Source organism: Pelmatolapia mariae, linkage group LG18 (assembly GCF_036321145.2).
Source record: "Pelmatolapia mariae isolate MD_Pm_ZW linkage group LG18, Pm_UMD_F_2, whole genome shotgun sequence".
In the NCBI taxonomy this organism is placed as follows: domain Eukaryota; kingdom Metazoa; phylum Chordata; class Actinopteri; order Cichliformes; family Cichlidae; genus Pelmatolapia; species Pelmatolapia mariae.
The window spans coordinates 10,457,778-10,482,949 of record NC_086243.1 but is presented as its reverse complement, the minus strand read 5'-3'; the positions used below and the strand labels follow the sequence as shown (position 1 = coordinate 10,482,949).

At 43.2% G+C, this 25,172-nt stretch overlaps 4 protein-coding genes across 6 annotated transcripts; 1 reads left to right on the top strand and 3 right to left on the bottom strand.

The window, feature by feature from the left end:
- Positions 1 to 3,454: 3,454 nt before the first annotated feature.
- On the bottom strand, positions 3,455 to 5,325 carry LOC134617261 (alpha-2-HS-glycoprotein-like). The gene is made up of 7 exons (XM_063462467.1): positions 5,128 to 5,325; positions 4,831 to 4,938; positions 4,659 to 4,740; positions 4,388 to 4,542; positions 4,199 to 4,294; positions 3,996 to 4,067; positions 3,455 to 3,844 (listed from the first exon to the last, which is right to left on the bottom strand). Exons 1-7 carry the CDS (start codon positions 5,323 to 5,325, stop codon positions 3,455 to 3,457), a joined length of 1,101 nt encoding a protein of 366 aa, XP_063318537.1.
- Positions 5,326 to 7,628: 2,303 nt separating this feature from the next.
- On the bottom strand, positions 7,629 to 11,716 carry LOC134617499 (alpha-2-HS-glycoprotein-like). The gene is made up of 8 exons (XM_063462758.1): positions 11,696 to 11,716; positions 9,645 to 9,852; positions 9,176 to 9,283; positions 9,004 to 9,085; positions 8,733 to 8,887; positions 8,544 to 8,639; positions 8,341 to 8,412; positions 7,629 to 8,217 (listed from the first exon to the last, which is right to left on the bottom strand). Exons 2-8 carry the CDS (start codon positions 9,840 to 9,842, stop codon positions 7,711 to 7,713), a joined length of 1,218 nt encoding a protein of 405 aa, XP_063318828.1. The 5' UTR covers positions 9,843 to 9,852; positions 11,696 to 11,716; the 3' UTR covers positions 7,629 to 7,710.
- A 228-nt stretch (positions 11,717 to 11,944) lies between these two features.
- LOC134616517 (sentrin-specific protease 5-like) lies at positions 11,945 to 16,636 on the top strand. Of its 3 annotated transcripts, XM_063461364.1 has the most exons (11): positions 11,945 to 12,311; positions 12,770 to 13,401; positions 13,504 to 13,716; positions 13,794 to 13,899; positions 13,975 to 14,122; positions 14,235 to 14,282; positions 15,190 to 15,267; positions 15,457 to 15,594; positions 15,674 to 15,757; positions 15,845 to 15,895; positions 15,979 to 16,636. In XM_063461364.1, the coding sequence occupies exons 2-11, from the start codon at positions 13,029 to 13,031 to the stop codon at positions 16,093 to 16,095; spliced, it is 1,356 nt and encodes a 451-aa protein (XP_063317434.1). In that variant the 5' UTR covers positions 11,945 to 12,311; positions 12,770 to 13,028; the 3' UTR covers positions 16,096 to 16,636. The 3 variants fall into 3 exon arrangements, with proteins under 3 accessions (XP_063317434.1, XP_063317433.1, XP_063317431.1); XM_063461363.1 differs by having other exon boundaries at positions 12,773 to 13,716; XM_063461361.1 differs by having other exon boundaries at positions 12,770 to 13,716.
- LOC134616516 (protein crumbs homolog 1-like) lies at positions 16,636 to 24,746 on the bottom strand. The gene is made up of 8 exons (XM_063461360.1): positions 24,547 to 24,746; positions 23,321 to 24,292; positions 21,507 to 22,057; positions 21,211 to 21,376; positions 18,548 to 19,457; positions 18,422 to 18,463; positions 18,180 to 18,302; positions 16,636 to 18,050 (listed from the first exon to the last, which is right to left on the bottom strand). The coding sequence occupies exons 1-8, from the start codon at positions 24,593 to 24,595 to the stop codon at positions 17,798 to 17,800; spliced, it is 3,066 nt and encodes a 1,021-aa protein (XP_063317430.1). The 5' UTR covers positions 24,596 to 24,746; the 3' UTR covers positions 16,636 to 17,797.
- Between the last annotated feature and the right edge of the window lie 426 nt (positions 24,747 to 25,172).

Sequence of the window (25,172 nt, the reverse complement as noted above, 5' to 3'; positions counted from 1 at the left end):
TGAAGGTGTGGTCATCTCTGCTCATTATGCGCCCTGCCTAGAGAAAAAGGTATGTTGTGCATGTTTGTTTTGATTTTTCTCCCTTTCTTAGGAAGAAAGATAACTTGTATTTCTGTTCAGGATGGGTTGTATACTCTGGAAGTAGCTGGAGATGGAGAAGCAACAATTTCCTGTCCATCACAATTACCAGCTCAGCCTGAATTCACAGAAAACCCGGCAAAGGATCCCGATTGGCAAAATGAAACACCGAGCAAAGGTGTGTATGCGTCGACTTTTCCTCATGATCCTCATGAAGCGATTCTTCCTCAGAACTCAGATATGCTGAATCAGTGGCCAGAGGATACGGATCGTCCTTTCCACCCCACTTTCTTTTACTCTGCAAGTCTGGTCAATACACCTGTTGCACCCGCAGTGAATCCTAGACATGCTTCATCTCCAGTTGTCCAAACTGATGCAGGGAAAAGATGGCAACATCTTTCCCCTTTTTATTCTCAGCCACCTGCCCCTACACTGTCACTAATAACTAAACCACCAGCAGGTCAGTTTGAAGAACATTTGCTTCCCAGCCCAATTAACCCACGGCCTAGTCTCCTTCTGGAACCTCCTGCAAGCCAGCCCGAGAGCCAAGACAAGAAACCCCCATATTCATTTTCTTTTTACTCACAGCCTTCAGCATCTGAAGATCATCCACCATATCACAAATTACCTGAAAAACCAGAGGAAGCGGAACCCAAAGCACAGAACCAACTTTCCCACCTCTATCACTTCTACCCCCAACCAAAGCCCGAAGTACAGCCTGCTACAAACCCCTCCACTGTTCCTCAGCCTCCACAGCCTGAAGCCCCTCAGCGTCAGGTACACCAGCAAATGCACTTGTGCCCTGAAAATCAGCCTGCCAAAAATCCAAATGCTGCTTTGGCATCAGCAGCTGAAAGTCTTTTGGGACAAGTGCGCAAACTTTGTCAAACATCTGAGACACCAGCTGGAACAAATGAGGAAAATCCAGTCCAAAGCACACCACAACTTCTCAGACATCCTCAGGGCCAGATGCATCACCTACTTAACCAGTTCTATTACCCACAGCAGCTCCAGTTGCTACAGCCTGTGACATTACCCTCTGCTACCCATTTGCAGCAACTGGGTGCTGCTAAACCCAGTGACCAAAAACATCCTGAATCTGCAATTCCACTAACTATCAATAGTTATACAGCCCCGCAAGACCCTCAGCTCAGCTCTGCATATATGCAACCTGTGTGCTCCTCCGGCTTGTCTAACTGCTGTACACAAATTACTTTTTATCAGCTTCTCCATATTACTCCAGCTAGAGTTGGCAGTTGTGCAGATGTGCCTCACTTGTTTCCAGATCTTTCATTTCCACCTACAGCTTCATATTTTGAGTTTGGCGTGGGTTCTGCAAGACTTTCTCAAAAGCCGACTGAAGCAGCACAATCTGCCTCATCTTACACCTCTGTGCCCCTCTCACTGCACCCCTTTCCAGCTCAAAATGTGGAGCAATTATATTTACAGCCACCAGATGGCAACCCTACTACACTGCCAGGAAATGATCCAAGTTGGACTGCAAATCTTGAACCACTGAACCGCGTGAACCCCGCACCTAATTCACTGCATGCCCACTGGCCATATCTACACAGCCAATCCTCAGATGACTACAATGACCCCTCTAAACCTCTGCCTTCAGGTTATGACCCAGCAGGGCGATTTCAGCTGAATAACATTAAATCCCCAGTGCAGGTAAACAGTCAACTATTGACTGGGAACTTCAACCGTCCAACGTTGCCTAATTTTATGTCTAACAACCAAAATTCACAGCAGCTACACAATAAATCACCTGGAGAGGAACTTGATCATTTTATGGTTCCTTTCGATAGGCTTCAGCACGCTCCTGTATCCACTTATAACAACTCTGTGTTCCCGAACAATTCAAAACCATTCATAAGTGACTCAAACTCCAAACATGAGCAGACTCTAAATTTCTATTCTGGGAATTATGTGCTGCTACAGCGTGAACCACCAGGCAGGGAGCCCAACAGCTTCATGGATTCCTCTGAGCTTTACAGAGATCCGACTGTTGATTTAAATTTTATGACCCAAAGTCTTGCAAAAGAGCAGAATGGTAAACATCAGACTCCACTGAATTTTAAGCCCCTGCAGGGAAATGAACAACTCTCCAAGTGGCTTGAGGAAGGTATTCCCACTCCCTCACCTGGTAATGCTAACCATGATGATGGTGATTATTATGATGATTATGATAATGAAAATGAGGATAATGATGACATTAACAATTCAGGTCTGCCATTTCTTTCTCCTACTATGGATGGCCCTCCACTTATATTTCCCCTCTACAAGCCACCTTTAGGTGCAGCACAGTTAAAGCTAAAATTCCACAAATCCTTTAAAGACTTCTCAACTCCTTTAGGCTCCAGCAACAGGTTTCCAACCCATAATGCTCAAAAGATGTTTCAAGGATGGGGCTGAGAAGCTGATCACTAAGCCGGTGGTAGTGTGTAGCTGAGGCAGGTGTTGAACTCCTTAGCCTTGTTGTTTGGACTCGTATGAATGTCTCTTGAACTCCATCAGATGAAGCATTGAAATTGGAAGCGTGAAAGCAGCAATTTCTAGCAATGTGAATAAATGGTGCAACTACCCAAAACGTGTGCTTTGAACTTTTTTCTGGAGTGTGTGTTGGGCAGAAGGGCATAGAATTCATATCTGCTGTGACGTGGGTTGTGAAGGACGACCTCTGTTTGGCTGCTTTTGTTATCAGTTTACCCAGTGGGGCCATAATATCCGCTTCTTACACTTGGAAGGTACACAGCCTTTTTTGAACTTGTTTGTCCAGCTTGTTTGTGCTTTAGCATGATATGCATTGATCTGTTCTTGTAAATGGAATTTGCTCATTCATAAACAGTTGCCGAGGGGCAGGTGGACGAGTGCTTGTGTGGTGAACTTGAAAATCAAGTGTTCCACTGCTCTCACTCATTTTAGCAAAAAATGTTTACAAAATATATTTTACTGACAATGTCATACTGCCTGTGTGATGAAATCTTTAAAAAGCCTGTGAGTGTGTCATGATCATTTTTTTTTTTTCATGACTGTATGAGAAGTGTCAGCGGGTTCACAGCAGGATTGAATGAGTCAGCACTGTTAACTTCTGCACTTGTTCTGAAAGACTTTGCAGGAATGACTGAATGCATCATGGTACATATAAGTGTGCTCACTAGGCCTGTAAATATACTGATATAGTCCATTGTTTTGATTAATAAACACATTTACTGAAGATTTAATGATCAGCATTACATTCAGTTTTACACAGATGCTTGTCTGATTTGAAAGTTTAAAACCAATTCCTACTGCTACTACTGGACATGGCTCACGTATCAAAGGTGCTCTGCTACAAATGAAAGCAAGTATAGAGTCTGAGGGACTTGGACACTTAGAAGAATCTGATTCTTCCTGGGCACACTGGCACGAGAGAAACTGGTCCTGTTTGAACAGCAGGAGCATCAACCATGGCGGCAGCTGCAGCAGATACGTCTCGCTTCTTAAAGTTGATAAAAATTTCTCTACTAGTTAAAGAATCTCCAGCTGAGTCATGATCTGCAGCAAGAGCTGGATCTGCAGCTGGAGCAGCAGCAGCAGGGACGACAGGTACAACTTCAGCTGACTCTGCAGATAACAGGACGTTTTGATGGGGGTTGTGGAGAGCTGTCAGTTTGTGGTGGCTGTGGCCGTGCTTGTGTGACAGGCTGTGTGTGTGCACATGAACCACTGGTGGTAGGACGGGGTCTGCAGCTGCAGTGCTGTTGGCATCTACAATGGGAATCTTAAAAAAATGACATCAGTGAGAGAAAAACAGTTCTTAATGTTTTCTATGTGAAAGTTAGATGGTGAATGTTTTATTTTTATGAATAAAATTATAATATGAATAATATTTTTGAATCAGAATATATTAGAAGTTAGATGCAGTATTTTACCAGAGTGGAGAACATCTTGCAGTCCACACTGTGTTGGGCGATTGTACCTTTGGCTGTACAAATCCCACGAGCCTGGAGAGAGAGGCACAGCTCTCAGTTTTGTTCATTTTCAACATCTGGTGACCTGATTGAACATTTCTCCATCACAGATCAGCTCAACAGGCCTGAAAACAAACTGAGTGCTTTTATTACTGTGTACTCACAGCCATGGCATCGTTGAGAGGCACGCAGGGATCCTCGGTGCAGTTTCCCTCAACAACCACATATTCTGTTATGAAGATGGGCCCACCAGACACAATCTGAAAGTATTAAACAGCACTGATGAACTGACAGCTGCAGGTTAAAGCATGCAGCTGTGTTACATCTGTTGAAAAGTATTCTGACTGTCTGACCTGTGATGACAACCTTCCAACCTCGAGAAGAACGTGTGTCGTATTCACAGTCATGTTGTTGAAGGATGTCAGAGAGGCATGGACAAAATCCAGCGCATCGGTGTTATTGAGGAGAAGGAGGCTGGGACAGCCCAAACACAAATCCTCTGTGGATACTACAAGTCGAGCAGGAAAGTCACATGCAGGTTATTGACACATGCAGTATGTATGGACACTGCTGTGGTGCGTTCTTTGTAATCATTTGGATGAGAGCACCATCTGTGATCTTTACCCTCTGATTTGCACTTGAATGCAATGACCTTCAGAACACCACCGACATTTTTCAGCACCACATCACAGTCTCCTTCTACTGCCTGGATGAGGACGAAGAATCAAAGTAGGTTGATCAGAACTAATATCGACTGAATTACAGGAGTCGAAGCCTGAGAGCTTCTGTGTCTCACCGTCTGTACTTTGGGCCTGACTGTGCAGTTGGCAAGAGGTGTCGGGTCCAACACGTGACAGTCTGTCTCCAGCAGGTCAACTTCCATGTCGTATTCATCTCCGTCTGGCTGAAAAAGCAAAAAATATATACAAATCAATGCACAATTGTTAAGTTACTTTTTAAAAATGTAGTGCATAAGATGGTTTTTGACTAAATTCTGCTGTATATATTATTCCAGATGCAGATGAACTTATAACAGCTCCTACTAGCAAAAATAGAGCACATAGCTGCATTTGATCTCCACCTGCTGACTTACCTTCGTGTAGACCTTGATGTCGTCGATCTGGTTCAGTACATACTTGTAGCCATGATGGTGCTGGGCGTTGAGGTAATCCTGCGCCACCAGAGCAGCCTCCTCCGCCTCGGGGGAGTCGCACAGAGGCCTTCGCACGATGGGTTGAGTCCATGTCCCCACCAGCAGTCCCAGCACCACAGTGAAGCTCAGGAGATTCATTTCTGTGTGAAATGCAAAAGTATCACAGTTGAGTAGATACTGGCAAAGACGAGAGGCAGACTGTTGCTTATATATCCTGTACTTTAAACATAAAAACAGAGCCAAGGTAAACACCATGCTCATCCCTCCTGACTCTTGCGTCACACGGTGCTTCTGTTTTTTTAAATCATGGCCTTTAATGATCTGAATGCTACAGAAGTCTTCAGTGGTCACGTGTAAGATTGAGGACGAACTCATGAAAGCAAAGTGGACCTCCCGTCTCCAAAATTAAAGTCAAATTTAATTTCCCTTGTCCCTCCATTTAAAAAAAGAAAGTAAAAAAAGTCCTGTTTCATGTTTAAGACCAGCACTTAAAACATAAACATTACCTGGACTCTGCTGCAACTCCTTTTTCAAGCTCTGTATGACTGTCACAAAGACTGAGTTATGTTAGGCTCTTATGTTGTGCATGTTAGCTTACATCGTACTCCCATTAAAGGACTCGTGTCCCTCTTTTTTTTATGTCACAACTTGTACAATAAAAGTCTTAAGGCCAGCCTCAGCGGTGTCGCAGGAAGACATCTGCAGGACAGAAAGCAAAACCTTCTGTTCATTTTCTGTGACAGGTTTCATGAGGGAAGGTTTTCTCATGACCGGACACACGTTTGTTTCAGTTTTGTGTCACTTGTCTGTCTACTCTGTCCCTATTCATCATTTAAAGCTAATTAATTGACTCGTTTAATTCATGTAGACTTAAACAATGGCCTGAGCCACAATTTGTTACTAACATTTAAATGTTGCAGTGATTAAAATGAGCCGTTCTCTGTTAACAGCAGTGCTCAGTATAAACAATAAAGAAAAGTGAATATATTCAGTCTAACGAGCTGTTATATCATTAGCTGTGGAAACTGAGGAGCAGTGCATGTGTTTTCAGTATGAAAACTTACTTTGGCATTGAAATGATTTTTGATTGGGAAAAGGGTGACTCTAAGAATATATTGAATCCTATTAAGTGGAAAGTTACCGTGTAATAGGATAAAGTTTACAGTGAGCGGTAGCTGGGAGCCATGAACTCTGGCCTCAAACAGATGTGTTTTCAGCACAGTCGGACATCCTGAAGGTGTGGTCATCTCTGCTCATTATTCAACCTGTCTATAGAAAATGATACGGTGTGCATATCGGTTTGTTTCTCTGCCTTTAAGAGGAAAAAACATGTATATTTCTGTTCAGGATGGGTTGTACACTCTGGAAATAGAGGGCAAACAGTAACACTGAGCAAAGGTGAATATAAACCCACTTTTTCACTTGATCCTCATCAAGCTTCCAAACCTTTCAAGGTGGCTGCCCCACAACTTCCAGGTTTTCCATATAAATTAAAGGAAACTAAATGAGGGTCCAGAGGATACTGACCAACATCACAACCTTACTGTTTGGACTCTTGTGAATGCCTCATTAAGGGCTCAGTAACCAAAGTTGTGCTTTGAATTTTTTTAAGCTTAGAATTTGAGTTCTGTGTGGGATGTTTATGGGTTCAAAACAACTGTCTAAAACATCTGGAAAGTGGGTGTAAGAGCAGCTGGGTATAAAAATCATCTTATCTCTTTGCGTGTGGGTAACCAAGGACAACTTTTTTTTATTTGGCTGCTTCTCTTATCAGTTTAGCCCGTGGGGGCATCATATCCGCTTTTTAGACTCAGAGGGTTCACAGCATTTTTGAGGCTGTCTACCTAATTTGTCCTTTACCATGAACCGCAGCTTCCTGAACATTGATCCATTCTTGTAAATACACTAATAGACTTTGCCCATATTCGCCAGCATTGACCTGTATGTTTGTGTCTGTGTGGGTGTGTGTGGGCAACTTGAGAAACTCAGGTCAATGGGATAAAATATCTTATCAACATTTTCATATTGAAATCTTTAAATAGCCTCTTATGATTATGAAGTGTGAACTCTTTCATACTTGGATGTATGAGAATCCTGGTGTTTTCATTCATTTCTGAAATGTCGAGTTGTGTTGAGCATGGATGTGCAGAGGAAAAGCTGCTGTTGTTCATGGCTGTATCAGAAATGTCAGCCGGTTCACAGGAGGGTCGTTGGCATGAGTCAACACAACAGGCAAACAGCACTGTGGACTTTTGAAATCGTTCTAGAAGACTTTGCAAGAATGACGGCAACGATTACAGTACAAATGATCAGTGTGTCCTCATTAACCCTGTAAATTCACTTGAGATTTATTCAACATCTTTACAGACAATTTGACAGAGAAGCTTGTCTGATTTAACAGTTTAAAACAATGAATTATTTCTCATTGGTTGGTGTATTGTTACATCTACTGGATATGGCTAATGTATCAAAGGTGCTCTGCTACAAGTGAAAGCAAGTATAGAGTCTGTGAGACTTGGACACTTAGAAGAATCTGACTCTTCCTGGGCACACTGGCACGAGAGAAACTGGTCCTGTTTGAGCAGCAGGAGCATCAACCACGGCAGCAGCTGCAGCAGATACATCTCGCTTCTTCAAGCCAGGTGATCTTTCCTTACTCCATAAGAATTCTCCAGCTGAGTCAAAATCTGCAGCGAGAGCAGGATCTGCAGCGAGAGCAGGATCTGCAGCGAGAGCAGGATCTGCAGCGAGAGCAGGATCTGCAGCGAGAGCAGGGTCTGCAGCTGGAGCAGGATCTGCAGCTGGAGCTGGATCTGCAGCTGGAGCAGCAGCAGCAGGGACGACAGGTACAACTTCATCTGATTCTGCTGACTCTGCAGATAACAGGACGTTTTGATGGGGGTTGTGGAGAGCTGTCAGTTTGTGGTGGCTGTGGCCGTGCTTGTGTGACAGGCCGTGTGTGTGCACATGAACCACTGGTGGTAGGAGGGGGTCTGCAGCTGCAGTGCTGTTGGCATCTACAATGGGAATCTAAAAAAATGACATCAGTGAGAGAAAAACAGTTCTTAATGTTTTCTATGTGAACGTTAGATGGTGAATGTTGTTTTATTTTTATGAATCAGAATATATTAGAAGTTAGATGCAGTATTTTACCAGAGTGGAGAACATCTTGCAGTCCACACTGTGTTGGGCGATTGTACCTTTGGCTGTACAAATCCCACGAGCCTGGAGAGAGAGGCACAGCTCTCAGTTTTGTTCATTTTCAACATCTGGTGACCTGATTGAACATTTCTCCATCACAGATCAGCTCAACAGGCCTGAAAACAAACTGAGTGCTTTTATTACTGTGTACTCACAGCCATGGCATCGTTGAGAGGCACGCAGGGATCCTCGGTGCAGTTTCCCTCAACAACCACATATTCTGTTATGAAGATGGGCCCACCAGACACAATCTGAAAGTATTAAACAGCACTGATGAACTGACAGCTGCAGGTTAAAGCATGCAGCTGTGTTACATCTAGTAAAAAGTATCTTGACTGTCTGACCTGTGATGACAACCTTCCAACCTCGAGAAGAACGTGTGTCGTGTTCACAGTCATGTTGTTGAAGGTTTTTAGAGAGGCATGGACAAAATCCAGCGCATCGGTGTTATTGAGGAGAAGGAGGCTGGGACAGCCCAAACACAAATCCTCTGTGGATACTACAAGTCAAGCAGGAAAGTCACATGCAGGTTATTGACACATGCAGTATGTATAGGCACTGCTGTTGTGCGTTCTTTGTAATCATTTGGATGAGAGCACCATCTGTGATCTTTACCCTCTGATTTGCACTTGAATGCAATGACCTTCAGAACACCGCCAACCTTCTTCAGCACCACATCACAGTCTCCTTCTATTGCCTGGATGAGGATGAAGAATCAAAGTAGGTTGATCATAACTAATATCGACTGAATTACAGGAGTCGAAGCCGGAGAGCTTCTGTGTCTCACCGTCTGTACTTTGGGCCTGACTGTGCAGTTGGCAAGAGGCGTGGGGTCCAACACGTGACAGTCTGTCTCCAGCAGGTCAACTTCCATGTCGTATTCATCTCCGTCTGGCTGAATAAGCAAAAATATATACAAATCAATGCACAATTGTTAAGTTACTTTTTAAAAATGTAGTACATAAGATGGATTATTGACTAAATTCTGCTGTATATATTATTCCAGATGCAGGTGAACATATAACAGCTTCTATTAGCAAAATTAGAGCACATAGCTGCTTTTGATTTAGTCTGAAAATGTCCTAAAAAGTTAGAAAGAGAGGGGCACCATAAACAAAACTGTCTATAACATGATGCAGTATGGACTGCTAAACTTTGTGTTTATCCTTCTTCTCTTCCCAGTAAACATTATTCTTGTCTACTGTGTTCACACATTTCTGTTTGTAACTAAACAGCATCTCTGCCTGCTGACTTACCTTCGTGTAGACCTTGATGTCATCGACCTGGTTCAGTACATACTTGTAGCCATGATGGTGCTGGGCATTGAGGTAATCCTGCGCCACCAGAGCAGCCTCCTCCGCCTCGGGGGAGTCACACAGAGGCCTTCGCACGATGGGTTGAGCCCATGTCCCCACCAGCAGTCCCAGCACCACAGTGAAGCTCAGGAGATTCATTTCTGTGTTTCTGTGTGAAATGCAACAAAAAGAAGGTATCGCAGACGAGCAGACACTGGTAAAGATGAGACGCAGAGCTGGTGCAGGTTGCTGCTTATATATCCTGTACTTTAAACATGAAAACAGAGCCAAGTTAAACACCATGTTCATCCCTCCTGACTCTTGCGTCACATGGTGCTGCTTTTTTTTTTTTTTGTTAAAGGATAACTGCCAAAGCAAATGTAAACTCAAAGTCTAGCGTGGGACGAGCAGCCTTTAGTTTAAATCAGTTTTAGTGTCACACTCCTGCAACATATACTGATACCTGTCTCTATGTCTGCGGTGAATATATATCAAATATTACATGTGAGAAGATCTTTGGGTTCACTTGTATTGTATAACCAGCTGTCTCCCTCAACAGAGGTCACGCTGGTCAACTACAGAGCTGGGCCCCACTGTCAGCAGGGATCTGCGGACTTGCTCAATGATACTAAAAAAAAAAGAAAAAAAAAAACAGGATGTTTGCCAGATTTTGGGGGGGGGGGACAGCGACCATCTGCTTATTACACCAGTGTCACTCGAGGTCAGCAGCAGGCCGCAAACAGAGATACTGATGAGAGGATTTCAAATGTTTTCTCAAATGAGCAATAAAGTGCAGACTGAGGACCGCCGCAGAGTTTTTCCATTCCCTCTAGAATACTTCACAAAGCTTTGAGGTTTAATAACTTTAGTAAAAACACACGGTCACTTCCATTCGACATTAAATCACAGATATGTTAAAGTACTGAGCAAAAGTCTCGAGCCACTGCCATTTCTTTAGTTTTAGCTTTGAATGAGCCCTTTAAATTAAGTTTGTTTGGCTTCTCCTGAAAATAGTTTAGATTTTTCCCAACTACTTTTAAAATTGAAATCTTGTGGCAGAGACTTCATTTTTAAAAGACTTCCCTGCAGTCTCTCCATAATGTTTTTGTTTGGCTTATCATTTTCATGTTTAGTTTTGTGGATTCTGGAATTGTTTAATAGTCAACGACTGCAGAAGGCAAACAAGACATTTTTTATTCTGATGTTTCTGTAGCTTTGTATTTATTAATGAGACATGATTTCTTTGATTGGCGTTTTAATGATATTGCAAGATCAACTTTAAAGACAAAAGGAAACAGAAATGGATGATGGATGAAAAACCATAAGAGGTAAGAGTGTTGAGAGTAATGGAAACTAGAAAGAAGAACTTATTGTGGTCTTAGGCTACGTCCACACGTACACGGGTATTTTTGAAAACGGAGATTTTCCGTTTTCGTTTTAAAAAATAATCCCGTCCACACGTAAACGCAAAAATGAAGGAAAACGCTGCCAGGAACATGCCAAAGCAACAGGTGGCGATATATTCCTAACCGTGTAGAAATGTTGGCCAATCAGAAGTCTAGAAGCCTCGGTGGGAAATAGTAAACAAAGATGGGGCAAAGAAGCAGAACCGAGTCGTATGTGTGGAGGGACAGTAACTGTGTGTGTATATGTAAGCATTTAAACACTGCAGAGAGTACAATTAACAGTAACAGTATTGTAGAAATTCATTTCACCGAAACAATAACGTGGCGCACAGTGTGACGTCAAAAATGGCGCACACCTTTGACGCTGCGTTTTCTCCGTTTTTCTCGTCCACACGTAAATGCAAAAACGGAGTTTTCGAAAATATCCACCCTGGCAGGCGTTTTTAAAAATCTTCGTTTTCAGTGACCGAAAACGCCGTTTACGTGTGGACGAAAGGTGCAAACGCATAGAAAAATCTCCGTTTTCAAAAATACCCGGGTACGTGTAGACGTAGCCTTATTCTGCAAAGTAAAGGGATGTATAAGTTGAAGATACGGTATATTTACCCGGGTTATCAGGATTTGTTGTAACACTTGTTTCTATAAAATTTCTATAAAATAAAATCCCTGACGCACAGAGAGGGCCTGCAGGGGGCAGTGACACACCTTAATGTAACTAAACTGACGTCTAAAGAAGAAGATCGTGTTTTGATTGGTCAGGATGAGAGCGGCACATGACCACATGTGACTGTTAACGGTCAACGGATTGGATGAAGCCGAAGTCTAACAACCAATCACAGCAAGACGTCGCTCACGTTGCGTCCGTCTGCGTGATCCAATCTTGCATCGGCTAACCTGAATGCTAAGTAAGCTAAAGAGTTTTAGCTCCAAACGCCGTGTTCTGAATAAAAAACGCTCTGATTTATGTGAACGCACACACAGACAGGATGTGTCCGCTGAGAGCTTCCTCCGCTTCGAGGTTTCATTGAGCCAAATGAGGGGGAAACTGCGAGGCTACGTGAGTGTGTGGCTAGCTGCTCGTTTCTTGCAGCCAATTGTTGGGTGTCTTTAAACGTCGCCAGCTTTTTTTTAAGCAAGGGTCTGTGATTGGAAACACGTGTCTGGAAGAAAGCAACTCACGGCGGGCAAAACAGCGAGCTGTACCCGCTCCGACAGCCTGGAGGTAACCAAATAATATTGCTTGTAAAAATAAAAATGTGTGTCTTTCTATGTGGGGACATGTGCTGCACACGCACACCTACAGGCAGGTCTGTAACTCACACTCAGACCTCTGACAACTTCTGAAAAAGGCCTCCTCCTCAGTATAAAGAGCTGATGCAAGTGCAAAAGCAACAACTGTGATGGAAGACCTGTTCAGATCATTTGCCTTGGTAAAAGCAGCAGTGCGACAAAGTCCTGCACCCAAGCCCTTAGTTTAAGTATACATCAACATTATGCACTTAACAGTACATACAGTATAATACATCTGTAAGTAATTAGTCCATAAGCACGATTATACCTGAGAAGAATTTACCAGCGTTCAGCTACTGATCGGTTCACTGTAGAATCAGATCTATTTATGAAATCCTTTTTCATCAAAGCGAGGCTCATGTGTAATCAAACTTTTGTTCTGTGTCGCAGCAGATCGTCAGACTGTGAAACCAAAGCCAGGACAGGGACCCCTAAGTAAGCTGTGAGGATCCTGTCAAATTGTGAATTCTTCAGACCTCATGTTACTTCACCTTTCCACTTCAAGGTGAAATTGTCTCAGCTAGCAGCGTCTGGCTCATGGCCCGGAAACCACGTAGCTCCATGTGTTGGTTTGTTGCTAAATGCTGCTACATTTGAGCCGTCTCGCTCACACTTGGCTCTCTGGAAGGCATTCTTCACTCTCTGCCAAATGCACCGAGCACAGAGCCAGCGGAGCAAAGCGAAATACTTGAAGAGGAGGAAGGGATCCATTTCTTTAATCAATGGGGTCTCTCACATGTCCAGGCGAGCCAAGAGGCGCTTGTACTGTAAACTACAGCTTTGGATGTGGAGGAAGTGGAGAGAGAAGTGCCACTTTGGGATATTTAGAGCTAAAAAACGCTTTGGCTCCGGCTCGGGCCCCGGCCTCAGTTTAAAGACACAAAAAAATAAAAGGAAAGCGTACCATGCGCTGAATGCAGCAAAAACATCAGTCCTTGTGTCAGCTCTTGGATGTGATACTAGAGGTTCAGAGGATCCCCTTAAAAGACAGAACCAGGATGTGAACACAGATGCTGCTGCAGGTACTGATGGTGTAACCATTACAGGAGAAACTTTGGTACACATTAGTGAAATTAAAGAGCCTTTAAGACACTGTCACAGTATCCAATCTTTATTAAATGCAGACAGTAACACATGTGAAGACATCACACAGAGCAGGGAACCAGGAACAACTCCTGCACAAAGACTCGAGGTGGGCAGCCCATCAGCACAGACTGCTGGTACTCCAGGCCAGGACCAGAGTACAGTCACAGATACTGATGAGACAATCAGTAGTAAAAAAACAGTATCCCTTCACACTGATGACAGCCTGAACGCACTGACGAAGGACATCCACGGTATGTGCATCGTTAACTTTTGGTGCAACTTTCTTCTCTGGGCCGTTTGTGAAGACAGTGTTTCTGTGTTTCTCCAGAGTTTCTTGATGACTTCTACATGAAATATGGAAGCTTAATCCCATTATGTAGGAGTGACGTCTTGAGGCATCTCAAGGGGAAGTTTTACACTGGTTTAAGTGACAGGTAAATAAGAATTCAGTTGTTGTTGTAAAGAATGAGTGGGAGTTTTCTGAGTGTTGCTTGTTTGTGTCTGTTCAGGAAAAACACAGTCCTCTCTGAGGTTACCAGATACCGAGCTGCGATCCTTCAGAAGCCCGTCCCGTCTTTTCAGGTGGTCTACAAGAAACACACGTTGACTCTGGACGATTTGTTGACCCTGGCAGATCAGAACTGGCTCAATGACCAGGTTAGCATCATCTATAACACCAAACACGCCATGCTTTACTGGATTCACTGGAGTGTGAATGTTTAAGATCAATGTGACGGGTGTATGTAAGCATTTGTTGTTCCTGTTAAAGGTTATGAACATGTACGGGGAACTGATCATGGAGTCTTCCCATCACAAGGTAATTAAAGAAAGCTCTAAATGAAGCACTGAAAATGCTGGAATTTTTCTTGTATTGGAACGCTAAGGGAGGAAAGATTTCACCTACCAGAGTTAATCATTAAAGGGACTATAAGGCTGTATGCATTTCTGTATTATTTAATGAGGTCAGTTTATGTACTCCAGACTGTTTAAAATGCTTTTTGCCCCTCCGCTGTAAAAGGCTGACAGAGTATTGCTGTCACCCTGCCGGGCAGGCAGGCATGGAGGAGGAGGAGAGCTGGAGAGGGCATCAAGCCAGTTTCAGGAACAGTTTCTGCTCCTCTGTAGAAGGAGGAGCAAAATGACTTCCAGCTGCTCTCTATGAGGGTGGCATGAGAACCTAATGTCCTTTAGTTGGAGCTCACAGATGATCTTCGTGCAGCTCGACTGGCATTCGGTGCCACAGATCACCAGAACGGGCAAGTCGACCACTGGCACCCTTCTCTTTTCACACATGGGAGCAGATTCACTGAACATGTGTAGCAGACCTGAGTCTGAAGATACGTTATACTCTCTGCAGCATCAGCCAGGATGATTGGTTAGGCAGTCGGTCAGTGATGCTCTGGTGACGAATAGCCTCTGACCGTCAAACATGGCTCAGCTTGTTAGCCAGTGCTGCGTTGAGTGCTGTTAGATATGGAGATGAAATCCACAGACCTACAGTTAGACCTTATGCTGGTGCAGTAGGCCCCAGGTTCCTTCCTAGTAGCCCATGTAGTGCTGTGTACTACCCCTAGGAGTACTGGTACCCCAATATGAGACAATACTGTAGATATCGTTCCAATATTTATCCTATTACTTGAAAGCGATGTTTGATCGTAGAACTTTTAAATCTACGTATTTTTAATTGTTATAAACTGATGATTTCTGTTTGTCTTCGCTTTTAGGTCCATTTTCTTAACAGTTTCTTCCACCGGCAGCTGATGACCAAAGGATACGATGGTGTTAAGCGATGGACGAAGCAGGTGAGCTCTTAGATGGAAGTGATGTGATACCCTTGTTAGTCATGCAGCTTTCTATTGTCATGTTTCTCCCAGAAGCAAAAAGAACTAATATAACTTTTATTTCTATGCAATGAAAAGTATGAAAAAAGTCTAAACTAGAACTAAAGAGTGGGTGGGATGGGTGGCTGTGATCTCGTGTGTCTCGTCCAGGTGGATTTGTTTTCTAAGAGCCTTCTTTTGGTGCCTATCCATCTGGAGGTTCACTGGTGTTTGGTGACTGCCAACATCGTCCAAAAGAAAATCTGCCTTTATGACTCTCAAGGGAACGGGCTCCAGAAAGTTGGAAGGGTAATTACACACTTCACGTACACACAGTTACTTTGACAAAATACTTTTTTTTTCTTTCTAAACGTTTTCTTCTCAACAGAACATCCTGAAATACTTGATGACCGAAGCAAAAGAAAAGAAGCAAACTGCTTTTGAAAGTGGTTGGACGGTGGCGTTCGATGAGGTACGTCGTCCTGGTTTAAAGTGTTACCTGTTTGAACGCTCGCACTCACTGACACGATGTGCTGTCTCCCCCTGCTGCTCCTTGCAGAAAGTCCCGCAGCAGACCAACGAGAACGACTGCGGAGTTTTTGTTCTGGAGGTATGTGCGACCTTGTTCGCGTGCATGATCGTTTCAGATTTTTTTCTGTTGCTTGTTCACTACATGATATTGCTCTTTTACAGTATTCTAGATGCCTTGCTCTGACAAGACCCCTCCACTTCTCACAAAAAGACATACCAAAGATACGAAAGAGGATCTACAAAGAGCTCTGCGACTGTAAGCTCCATGAACAGGACTGATGAGTCATTAACTCGTTGGATGGATGTGTTATGGTCATTTTGGTATAAAAATAAAATAATAAGCAACTTAAAGAAGTCCAGACGCTTTTCTTTCCAAGCTCCTTGGACTACGATGACCTGGATGACTGAGAACCTTCACAGACAACATCGTGTAGGGTGTGATTGTGGTAGCAGCTCCACAGCTGCCTTACATTATGTATATAATGTGAAAATACGATCCCTGCTGCGAAATATAATTCACTCGTCAGGTTACATTTTGATCCACTTTTGTAACTACTGCATATGATCAGTATTTAATCAAGCATGTCTTTGAGAGGAGAAGAAGAGTGGACTTACCTGGAGCCATACGGAGTCTGTCCTGGGTCCGTTTGGCAGCTACTATGTTTCTGTTTGAATTTCTGTGAATCTTATTGGCACCATTGTTAGCATCAGATTTGACCTGTTATCACCAGATGACTGAACTGAAGTAGTGTTTTCTTGAACGTGCCTGTTTCAGATGAGCAATATGTATACAAAGGATTTAAATAAAAACAGTCATTTTCCAAACATTTCACATTTATTTATATTTGTTTCTCCTAAAAGGGACCTTTAATGCTCATTTCCATCTACATGTTTTTATCCTTGGACTCTCAGAGTAGGTTTGCATGATTCATATTTCAGTATGATCCTTTTTTAAAAATCATATATTGGACCTTTTGCAGCCCCTCAGTTCAGCCCCCTGTTAACAGCCGATGTGCCTGATGGCCATATGAGGAATATCACATCACACTGCGCCAGAAGTAGAAAGAAAATGCATAAGAGTGAGTGTTTAACTCACATGTTTGCATTTGCTGACCTCACCAGTTCAGTCTCTATCCATGTTTAACATGAACATCCACAATTGTAGATGCTATGTTTGAGAAATGAAGGAAAAGCATAATGGGTTCCCTTTCAAGATCAGATACTGTTTTCAGGACAACTTATTTTATATTACGTTACATAAATATTTGTAAATACGTAATTTCAGTTTCATCCACTTGATTATAACTATGTGAGGAACAGTTAGAAAACCCCACTGAGAGAAAAGCTGTCGCACAGATCAAAAAGTGGATATTTAAGGCACACAAAGAGCTCTCTAAAGTGTGGTTTTCAGTATTAGAATCAGATTCATACACTGTCAAAAAACATGATGGAGTACGTATTGTTCAATATCACATAATCAAATAAATCTGTTCACAACAGACACATCTCTATTGCTGACCCTGTCAGTACATTACATGAATACATAACGTATATTAACAGCCACTGTTCCTCGTTAGCAGCTCTTTGTAAAGCTGAGATTTAAGAAAATTGTCTTCATAAAAAGTTCAAACATTCATAAAAGTCTCATGTTTACGAGTGCACACTGAAACCAAGAGCTGTGTATCTGCAACACGGACCACTTAAATACTGCAAGTATTATGTAGATTAATGCAGATACACCTGGTTTATCAACCTAAATCACAAGAGGCCACAAAGGAGAACACTTTCCCCTTACCACTGAGACTATGTAGGTAGATATATTTGCTCACAATGTCTGTGGACATGTATGTTCCCACAGGAAGAGATAAAACTGATTCATACAGCCAAAAGATGATGCAGATCTCCTCCAGTAGATGTGCTGTTGTTACTGATTAACCCTTCACATCGAGCTGGGTCTGATTTTATTCATCATAAAGAGGGTCTAATCGTTGATCTGGAACCCCCACTCAATTTCTGGCTCATCGTCGAGACGAATCACGAGGTAGGACACGAGCTGGAAGAGGTTCTGCCACAGGCCCAGGAAGAGGTATAAGTAGAAGTCGCTGACGTCTATTTGGCAGTGTATCCCCGAGTAATTCATGTCGCACACGCACTCAAAACTGTTCACGTAGTTGACACAGAAACCTCCGTTCATACACGGGTCAGAGGCACATTCATCCACGTCCTTCTCACACCTGAAAGGAAAATTTAAAAAAATTCTGTTTTTGGCCACTTGGGGGTAGTAGCTGCACTGACATGGACTTTTAAAATCACATGGGGTGGTTGGTAAGTTGCGTGCAAATTAACTATCATGCATGTCATACCATTGTCCCGTGAAGCCAGGCAGGCAGTAACAAGCATCTTCAGCCTCGGAGCAGTTTCCTCCATTAAAGCAGCTGTAGTTCCACCGTGTACCCGTGCATGTAGACACAGGCAACTGAGGAAGTCTGGGCAAACATCAGAAGAGAGAAAGTAAACACTGTTGAATTCAGAAATGGTTGATTTGTTAGGGTTAGGGTTTACTTGGTTAAGTGAAGTGTGTTGAATTTGATGTAAAAGCACTTACGGATTGGTCTCGATGTACCATGGGATTTCAGGGAGTTTCTCGCTGTAATAGAGAAGTTTACAAATCAGCACAGCTGGTGACATTGCTATCTCTGGTGACATTGAAATCAACTCTTGAGGAACTCACTCGCAGTACTGGCCAGTCATATTTTGAGGGCATAGACAGGAGTACGTCTGGAAGCCTTTGAGGCACGTGGCGCCGTGGCTGCAATTGCTTTTTTCACACATATCGACTTCTAGCTCACATTGCTCGCCACTGTACCCCTGCTCACACGCACACTTATACCCTCCAGGTAGGCTGACACAGTTGCCGTAGAGACAGGGCCCGGAGATGCAGGGGTCTGTCGAGTCTTGACACAGGTGGCCCGTCCACTCGGAGGAACACGTGCACTGATGCAGGTCAAACAGGTCCTTGCAGACACCCTCGTTCCTGCAAGGGTTAGGTGTGCAAACACTGGCTCCCCAGCAGCCATACAGCAGAGGAGCATTGCTGTTTATCCTCAAAAACTGCTCCTCCTGAGGTCTGAGCAGGTTCAGCTCTGTATCAGGGTGGAAAGGGAGAAGAAGCCCCCCAATCTCGACAGGACCCAGACAGCCAGACAGATCCACTCCAGCATCCAGGCTTAGACCACCCAGGAAGATGTCCGCTTCCTTGCTGAGAAACTCCAGGTCACCCACAGCTGTTTTGGACATGCTTATGGCCTCCTGTCCTCCATCCACGACCATGATCCAACTGGAGGTCGATGCCTGGGTTTCCAAGCTGAGCTTCACAGTGTGCCACTTTCCATCACTGAACTGAGTCTGGCTTTGAATAGACACGTTGTCCTTGTCACCCCCAACCTGGAGATCCATGACCACATGAGAGTTCAGGAGAGAGACCGTCAGGTAGTTTGAGTCCTTGTGTGCATGCAGTAATGTGGCAGCAAGCCGTCTTGAGCGGAAGCTGAGGGAGACACTGGTCAGGCTGCGCTTAATCTTTCCACTGCTCCGGTACTGTGGAATGCTGCTTCCAAGCCGAAATGTCACATTAGACAAGCCTGTAGCAGAGACATGGAGGAGCAGCTTACTACTCAGGGATCTTGTTGCAGTCTCAAAGCATCACACCCATACAGACTACAGTCCCTCCTGAACATTAAAGACTCGTGTTTTCAGGTCTTGAAGAGTAACCTAACACCACATTGCTCTTAGTCCTCCCTGTGGCTGAAAGTTTGACACAACCCATTGTAAATATGCTCTACTTTTTGGGGCGTGGGCCATATTATAGAGCAAATTAATCTTTCCTAATTGTGTCCTTTTTTTTAAACATATGTACACGATAAATGTTGTATTACTCGATTGTCCTTTTTCCTTTTCAGTTATCCAATATAAATGTGAGAAGAACTTTTCTCCCTTACAAATGCTAAAACGAAAAATAAATGCCATCTAAATTTGCAGGCCTATGTGAGCTTTTCATGATGGAATAAAGTCTAATTTAATTTTCTTTCTTTCAAAATCACTGTTCACATCTCTCAAAAGGAGTGTCTCATACCCTGTAAAGTACCTTGAGGTTAGTCAAGGCTAATCCACTCCATAAAATACCCTTAAAACTACAGTCTACTTACAATGTAAGATTGGGACATGTTATTGGTTTTACTGTCAAATTACCAAGAAATTATGCAGCACTTAGAGCAGCAATTACTTAGAGTATGACTTATCTCCTTTCCTGTAAAATACCCAGAATTGTGGCACTATGTAAAGTTACTTACTAATTACTTAAAATTACCTAAAGACTTATTAAATTTATTTACAATAATTATTTCTTTGCGTCCTCTAAAAGCATTATTCTAGTATTCCTGCCTTTATGAACGTGTAGGTTATTATAATTACATTGTAATATCAAATAAAAAAAAAAACACTGAAATTCCTTTAAATTACAGGGGAATTACATGCTAAGTTGCACGCTGTATTATAAAGCGTTAAACCAGTTTCTTTAACAACTGCATACTGCTCATGTTTAATAAAAAAACAGTCTGGTCTGCTTTTACCTTTTTAAAGAGATTAATTCAGCTAATCTCTTTTTTCAGGACTCTGTAAGTTCAACCACATTTGACAGTAGCCTGGCAGCATAGCAAATACAAACATACCAACTCTGCCTCAGTGGAAACTGATTTGTACTGGCGTACAGGAGATGATTCCACTTTATTCTGACTGAGCCCTAATGACTTCAATGAAAACATAATTCCAAAAACATCCAGTGTGAAATAACCCCAATGTCCTTAGCATTTAGAATAGAATAGAATAGAATAGAATAATCCTTTAATTGTCCCACAAGGGGAAATTTGTTTTCATTTAAACAGCAAATTAGCTCAAAAACGGTTTAAAAAGCTACTGTTTTTCCCTCCTCTCTGTGAACATGTGACTGCTCCAGGAAGACATGTCATCATAAACTACCACAGCCATGTGGCAGCAGAGTTAATCTGACCAGGGATTACCACCCCTTAGAGGAATCCCATGCAGGATCTCTGCCTCTACTATGTTCCCTGCTGTAATCAACAGTGCTGTAATTAAAACTGTGTGTGCACCATTGAGTCCCCTAAAGGGACGTGCAGTGCTGATGATGTCTTCAGTGGATGCAAATGAATGTCAGTTATATGCTACATGAGGGGCTTGCACATTACTTGTAAATTCTTCCAAATGCTTGCATGTGCCATGAATGGGAAATGAATTCTTAAAGAGTCTTTATTCCTCCCCTATGATGTACTTTCAGGACAGGCATTATGCATGACTGGAACCTGTTATCAGGTTACTTACATTCAAAACCCTGAGAGAGGGGCTGACACACTGCAGCAGCTGGGCAGGGAGACAGCTCGCACCATTTCACCTCCTCACAGCGCCGCCCTGCAGTGTTGGGGGGGCAGTTGCAAATGAAATCATCCCACATGGAGTAACACACTCCCCCGTTAAGACAAGGGTTCACCTAATGCAGAGAAGACAGTATCAATTAGTTAAAAAGCACTCTGTCAGTGTCAGTGCAGACACCAGGGTGGCAAGGGGTAGCAGCTTATGCACAACAGTGTTATCAACATGGCAGCACTGCCATAACTCACAGCACAGGCGTTGTCGCTGCTGCATCCTTCTGCAACGCTGATGAGTTGTTCCAGGTTGTACGATTCTACCGGAGTTGATATCTGATAAAACTGCAGTCTTTTGTTGTTAATCCTCAGATCCTGGATGCATCCCTTGAAGTACCCGCCAAAAGAAGACGAGGCCCTTGAGTCTGGTAGCCCCCCGACATAAACCATATCCCCAGGATGGACTTGGATGAGCCTGATGGGCATAGAGCCCTGGCTTTGGGCTGACTGGAACAAGGTGGCTACCACTCCTTCCAGTTTCAGAGTCACCAGGTGGAAATGGCCGTCATTGATCACAGCCCGACCGACCAGGGTCTCAAAGTTGTTGACCTGAACTTTGATCATACCCGCTTCCAGCCACAGGCGGAGGTACTGGCTTGTGCTGTTAGTCATGATAAGGAGCAGACCATTGGACTGTCTGGTGCGGATGAACATGGATATGATCACAGTATCACCTGGGTCATCATCCAATGAGAACACAGCATAGCTCTCGAGGTCTTTGTTTCCAAACCTGGCTGTGATGTACTCTGTATAAGCACGAGAAAGAGAGAAATTCATATAAGTTTGACAAAAATAAAACCTGGCAAAATAAATGAATAAAATGAATAATGAGTGCGTTGTTAACCTTCTCACCAGGAGTGAATGACATTAAAATTAAAATAGCTTTGCTTTAAGGGGAAAAAGCAAATCAAACAACTGCTTCTCTCTAAAGTTAAAACAAAGCTGTCAATTAATAAATTATTTACTTAACAGGAGCAGTAAAGTCTGACATGTACAATCCCAGTAAAAACAGTTTAAATGTGCAGCATCTCCAGTCTTTATGTAAGTAATAAAAAGATAGATCGTCTTAACTAACATCAAATAGTCTCTAATCTAATTTTTAAGCAAAACAATGCCATGATTATTGTACAGTTGTCAGTGTTATGGGAACTAAACGAGTTATTGTTTCAGTAAAAGGTTTTTACAATGAAAAAGGCTCGCAGGTCGTTACAAGGAGGAGCTCCTCAGTTTGGCAACCAAAGAAGATGCGTCAGCGTAACACAAGTCCATAAGACTCCCTGATCTGGCAAACTGAAGGCATTCCCGGTCAATTACTGAATACCACGTTTTTTTAATCCTCGATGCAGGTGTATGTTCTAAAAGCATGGGTGTTTGACTTGACAGTCTGCTATTTCTACCAGCTCCGTAAGCTCCTTTAACGTCTGCCGACTAATTTTATCCTGCAGGGTGCTTCTCTTCACAGCTCACCATCAACACTTGAGCAGCAAGACGACTCAGGCTGAACTTGAACCAGTGCACCTATATTTAAAGGGTATCTCCAATAATTTGTCATCAGCTAAATTAAATGTTATTCGTGATTCAGAAATTTTATCTAACAGAGATCAGGTTAGTACTAATGGATGTGGTTCAATGGAAATCGCACCACATCTATTAAATCAAAAGTTACACAAGGTCTAAAAAGGCTTTTGCTCACAAAACCTACATATTTTTAAAAGTTATAACCTCAGACTGAAACAGCCATTTGTTAAAGATGACCTCCATTGCTGTGTTTCATTGTATGAAATAAAATTTGTTTTTTGAGGTTCTGTACCTAAAGAAATAAAAAGACTATGTATGGAGGAGGCTGGGATGGAGAGACAGGTCAACAAAACACTGGATGCAGAGCTTTTTAATGCCATGACTTTATGCAGTATTTAATGTTGCAGGTAAGGAAAAAAACAGTTTATTTGAGAATCTAATTTAAAAATTTACACAGCTTGCAATGATGTTAATGTATATGTAAGTCTTACCCTCTGCGCAGTTGTTTCCCTCATATGGCCTGTGGCACTCACAAAGGTAACCCCTCCAGCCTTGGCTAACACAGCGGCCTCGGTTCTGACACGGGCTGTCGTCACACTTGTCTTTGTCGCTGCACCCCACAGTGATGTTTGCCTGGATGCGTGAACCTTCTGGCGCTATAACTGGCAATAACAGCCGTGAATCTACAAATACATCTCTGAAGCAGCCCAGAATAGCAGGAGGGTAGTCTGTTTCATCCACTGCCCTGCCCAGTGTCCAGTTCCCACTGATTGCTCCAATGAAGAGGCTGTGACGAACTGCTCCTGGCTCAGGGAGAGAGGAGGCCTGTTCAAGCAGCTGGACTTCAGCATTGGACTCTTTGGTGCAGCTTCCTTCAGTGCATAGCAGCCTGATGAGACTGACCACACCACCCAGAGACGCTTCAACTGTGTGCCACTTGCTGTCAGACAAATACCCTGGAAGCTCTTGAACCAGCGTGCTGGAGCCTTGGCCTCTTAGGCTGAGGAGGCAGAGATGCCCCTGCATCAGCTCGATGCTGAAGAGCAGATCGTCCACCCTGCGTTGTAAGAGGGTGCCAACCGGTTGTTCTGTCCTGAAGCTGAAGGTGACGTTAAGAGGAGCTTCTTGGTCTAGGAGCGGCGTCTGTATGTACATATAGCCTCTGGACTCAAATGAGAAAACAGTGGGAGTCTGGCATTTAGGGCCCGTAAAGCCAGCAGGGCAGATGCATGTGTAACTGTGGTGATCGTTCACAAATAAGGGAGAACACACTCCTCCATTCTCACATTGGTTCTCATTACAGCCTGTAAGTGCAACTGTGCAATTCTGTCCACCATACAGCTGCCCGTTTTGGCTCTGAGAGGCGCAAAGGCATCTGAATCCTCCATTGTGGCTCTCACATACACCACCGTTTTGGCATGGCTGCTGTTCACATCCACTGATGTCCTCACTGGAGACGGTGTCTAGAGAGCAGATTACAGTTCATTATAAGTTTTTATACATGCATTTGTGTAAACAGAGAGGCAAGTAAGGCGTCTACACAAATGAATTAATTTTAAACATACAAAAAAAATCAGCTGTACAAACTTCAGTACACTTCACTTCAGCCAGTATTTCCAAATATGCCAATGACGAGGTGAGAACGAGAGCAGAAAAACATGATAATGACTCTTCTACGGATAATATTGACCTGTGACAACACACGAGTTATATTTACCTGCAAAAAGCAACCACAGCATCCACAAATACACGCTGAATCTCAACATTGTCCCTTACAATCCTAAAAACTGTTCAATATTTGGCAGGATTGTTATTTTGGATCAAACACAGGTGAAAATACTGGCATGTGCACCTCCATCTTCACTGCCTGTCCTCACTGTTTGTGTGTGTTCACTGAACTGCATGGATCGCTGCACGCCAGATAGGAGGGATTAAGCTAATGCACTTACAATGTCTTACATTTAAACGTGTTGGGGAAGGGAGGGGTGCACCCAAGAGGCTAATCTGAACAACTTCAAGCATGTTCCCTGGACAGAACTCTGATGTCCTCTTATGTAAGGGATGGCGATGCCAGAGGTGCCAGAGTTTTGGCACAACTGAAATTCAGTTTGAGAATTAAGTTTATGTAGAGGTAAACAATCTTTCCATTCACTTTTATGCACATATCCTGAAACATGGACACAAACGCAAATGGATGTGTGCACGTGCACACACATATGCACTGCAGGTTGAGTGCAGTTTGGCTGCAGTGGGCTGGATCAAGGCTCCAGTCTTTGAATGAGGCAAACTGAGGCCAGTGTTTCTAATCTGGGAAGCATCTTTGTCATTAAAATGCCTCTGACG

Coding starts and splice junctions, on each gene's coding strand:
- LOC134617261 (XM_063462467.1), bottom strand. CDS start 5,325: ATGAATCTCCTGAGCTTCACTGTGGTGCTGGGACTGCTGGTGGGGACA. Junction 4,939..5,127: donor ACATCAAGGTCTACACGAAG/GTAAGTCAGCAG, acceptor TTGCTTTTTCAG/CCAGACGGAGATGAATACGA. Junction 4,741..4,830: donor TCAGGCCCAAAGTACAGACG/GTGAGACACAGA, acceptor GTCCTCATCCAG/GCAGTAGAAGGAGACTGTGA.
- LOC134617499 (XM_063462758.1), bottom strand. CDS start 9,842: ATGAATCTCCTGAGCTTCACTGTGGTGCTGGGACTGCTGGTGGGGACA. Junction 9,284..9,644: donor ACATCAAGGTCTACACGAAG/GTAAGTCAGCAG, acceptor TTGCTTATTCAG/CCAGACGGAGATGAATACGA. Junction 9,086..9,175: donor TCAGGCCCAAAGTACAGACG/GTGAGACACAGA, acceptor ATCCTCATCCAG/GCAATAGAAGGAGACTGTGA.
- LOC134616517 (XM_063461363.1), top strand. CDS start 13,029: ATGCACCGAGCACAGAGCCAGCGGAGCAAAGCGAAATACTTGAAGAGG. Junction 13,900..13,974: donor TACACTGGTTTAAGTGACAG/GTAAATAAGAAT, acceptor GTGTCTGTTCAG/GAAAAACACAGTCCTCTCTG. Junction 14,283..15,189: donor TGGAGTCTTCCCATCACAAG/GTAATTAAAGAA, acceptor CTTCGCTTTTAG/GTCCATTTTCTTAACAGTTT.
- LOC134616516 (XM_063461360.1), bottom strand. CDS start 24,595: ATGTTGAGATTCAGCGTGTATTTGTGGATGCTGTGGTTGCTTTTTGCA. Junction 21,377..21,506: donor GCAGCGACAACGCCTGTGCT/GTGAGTTATGGC, acceptor TCTCTGCATTAG/GTGAACCCTTGTCTTAACGG. Junction 18,303..18,421: donor TGGTACATCGAGACCAATCC/GTAAGTGCTTTT, acceptor ATGTTTGCCCAG/ACTTCCTCAGTTGCCTGTGT.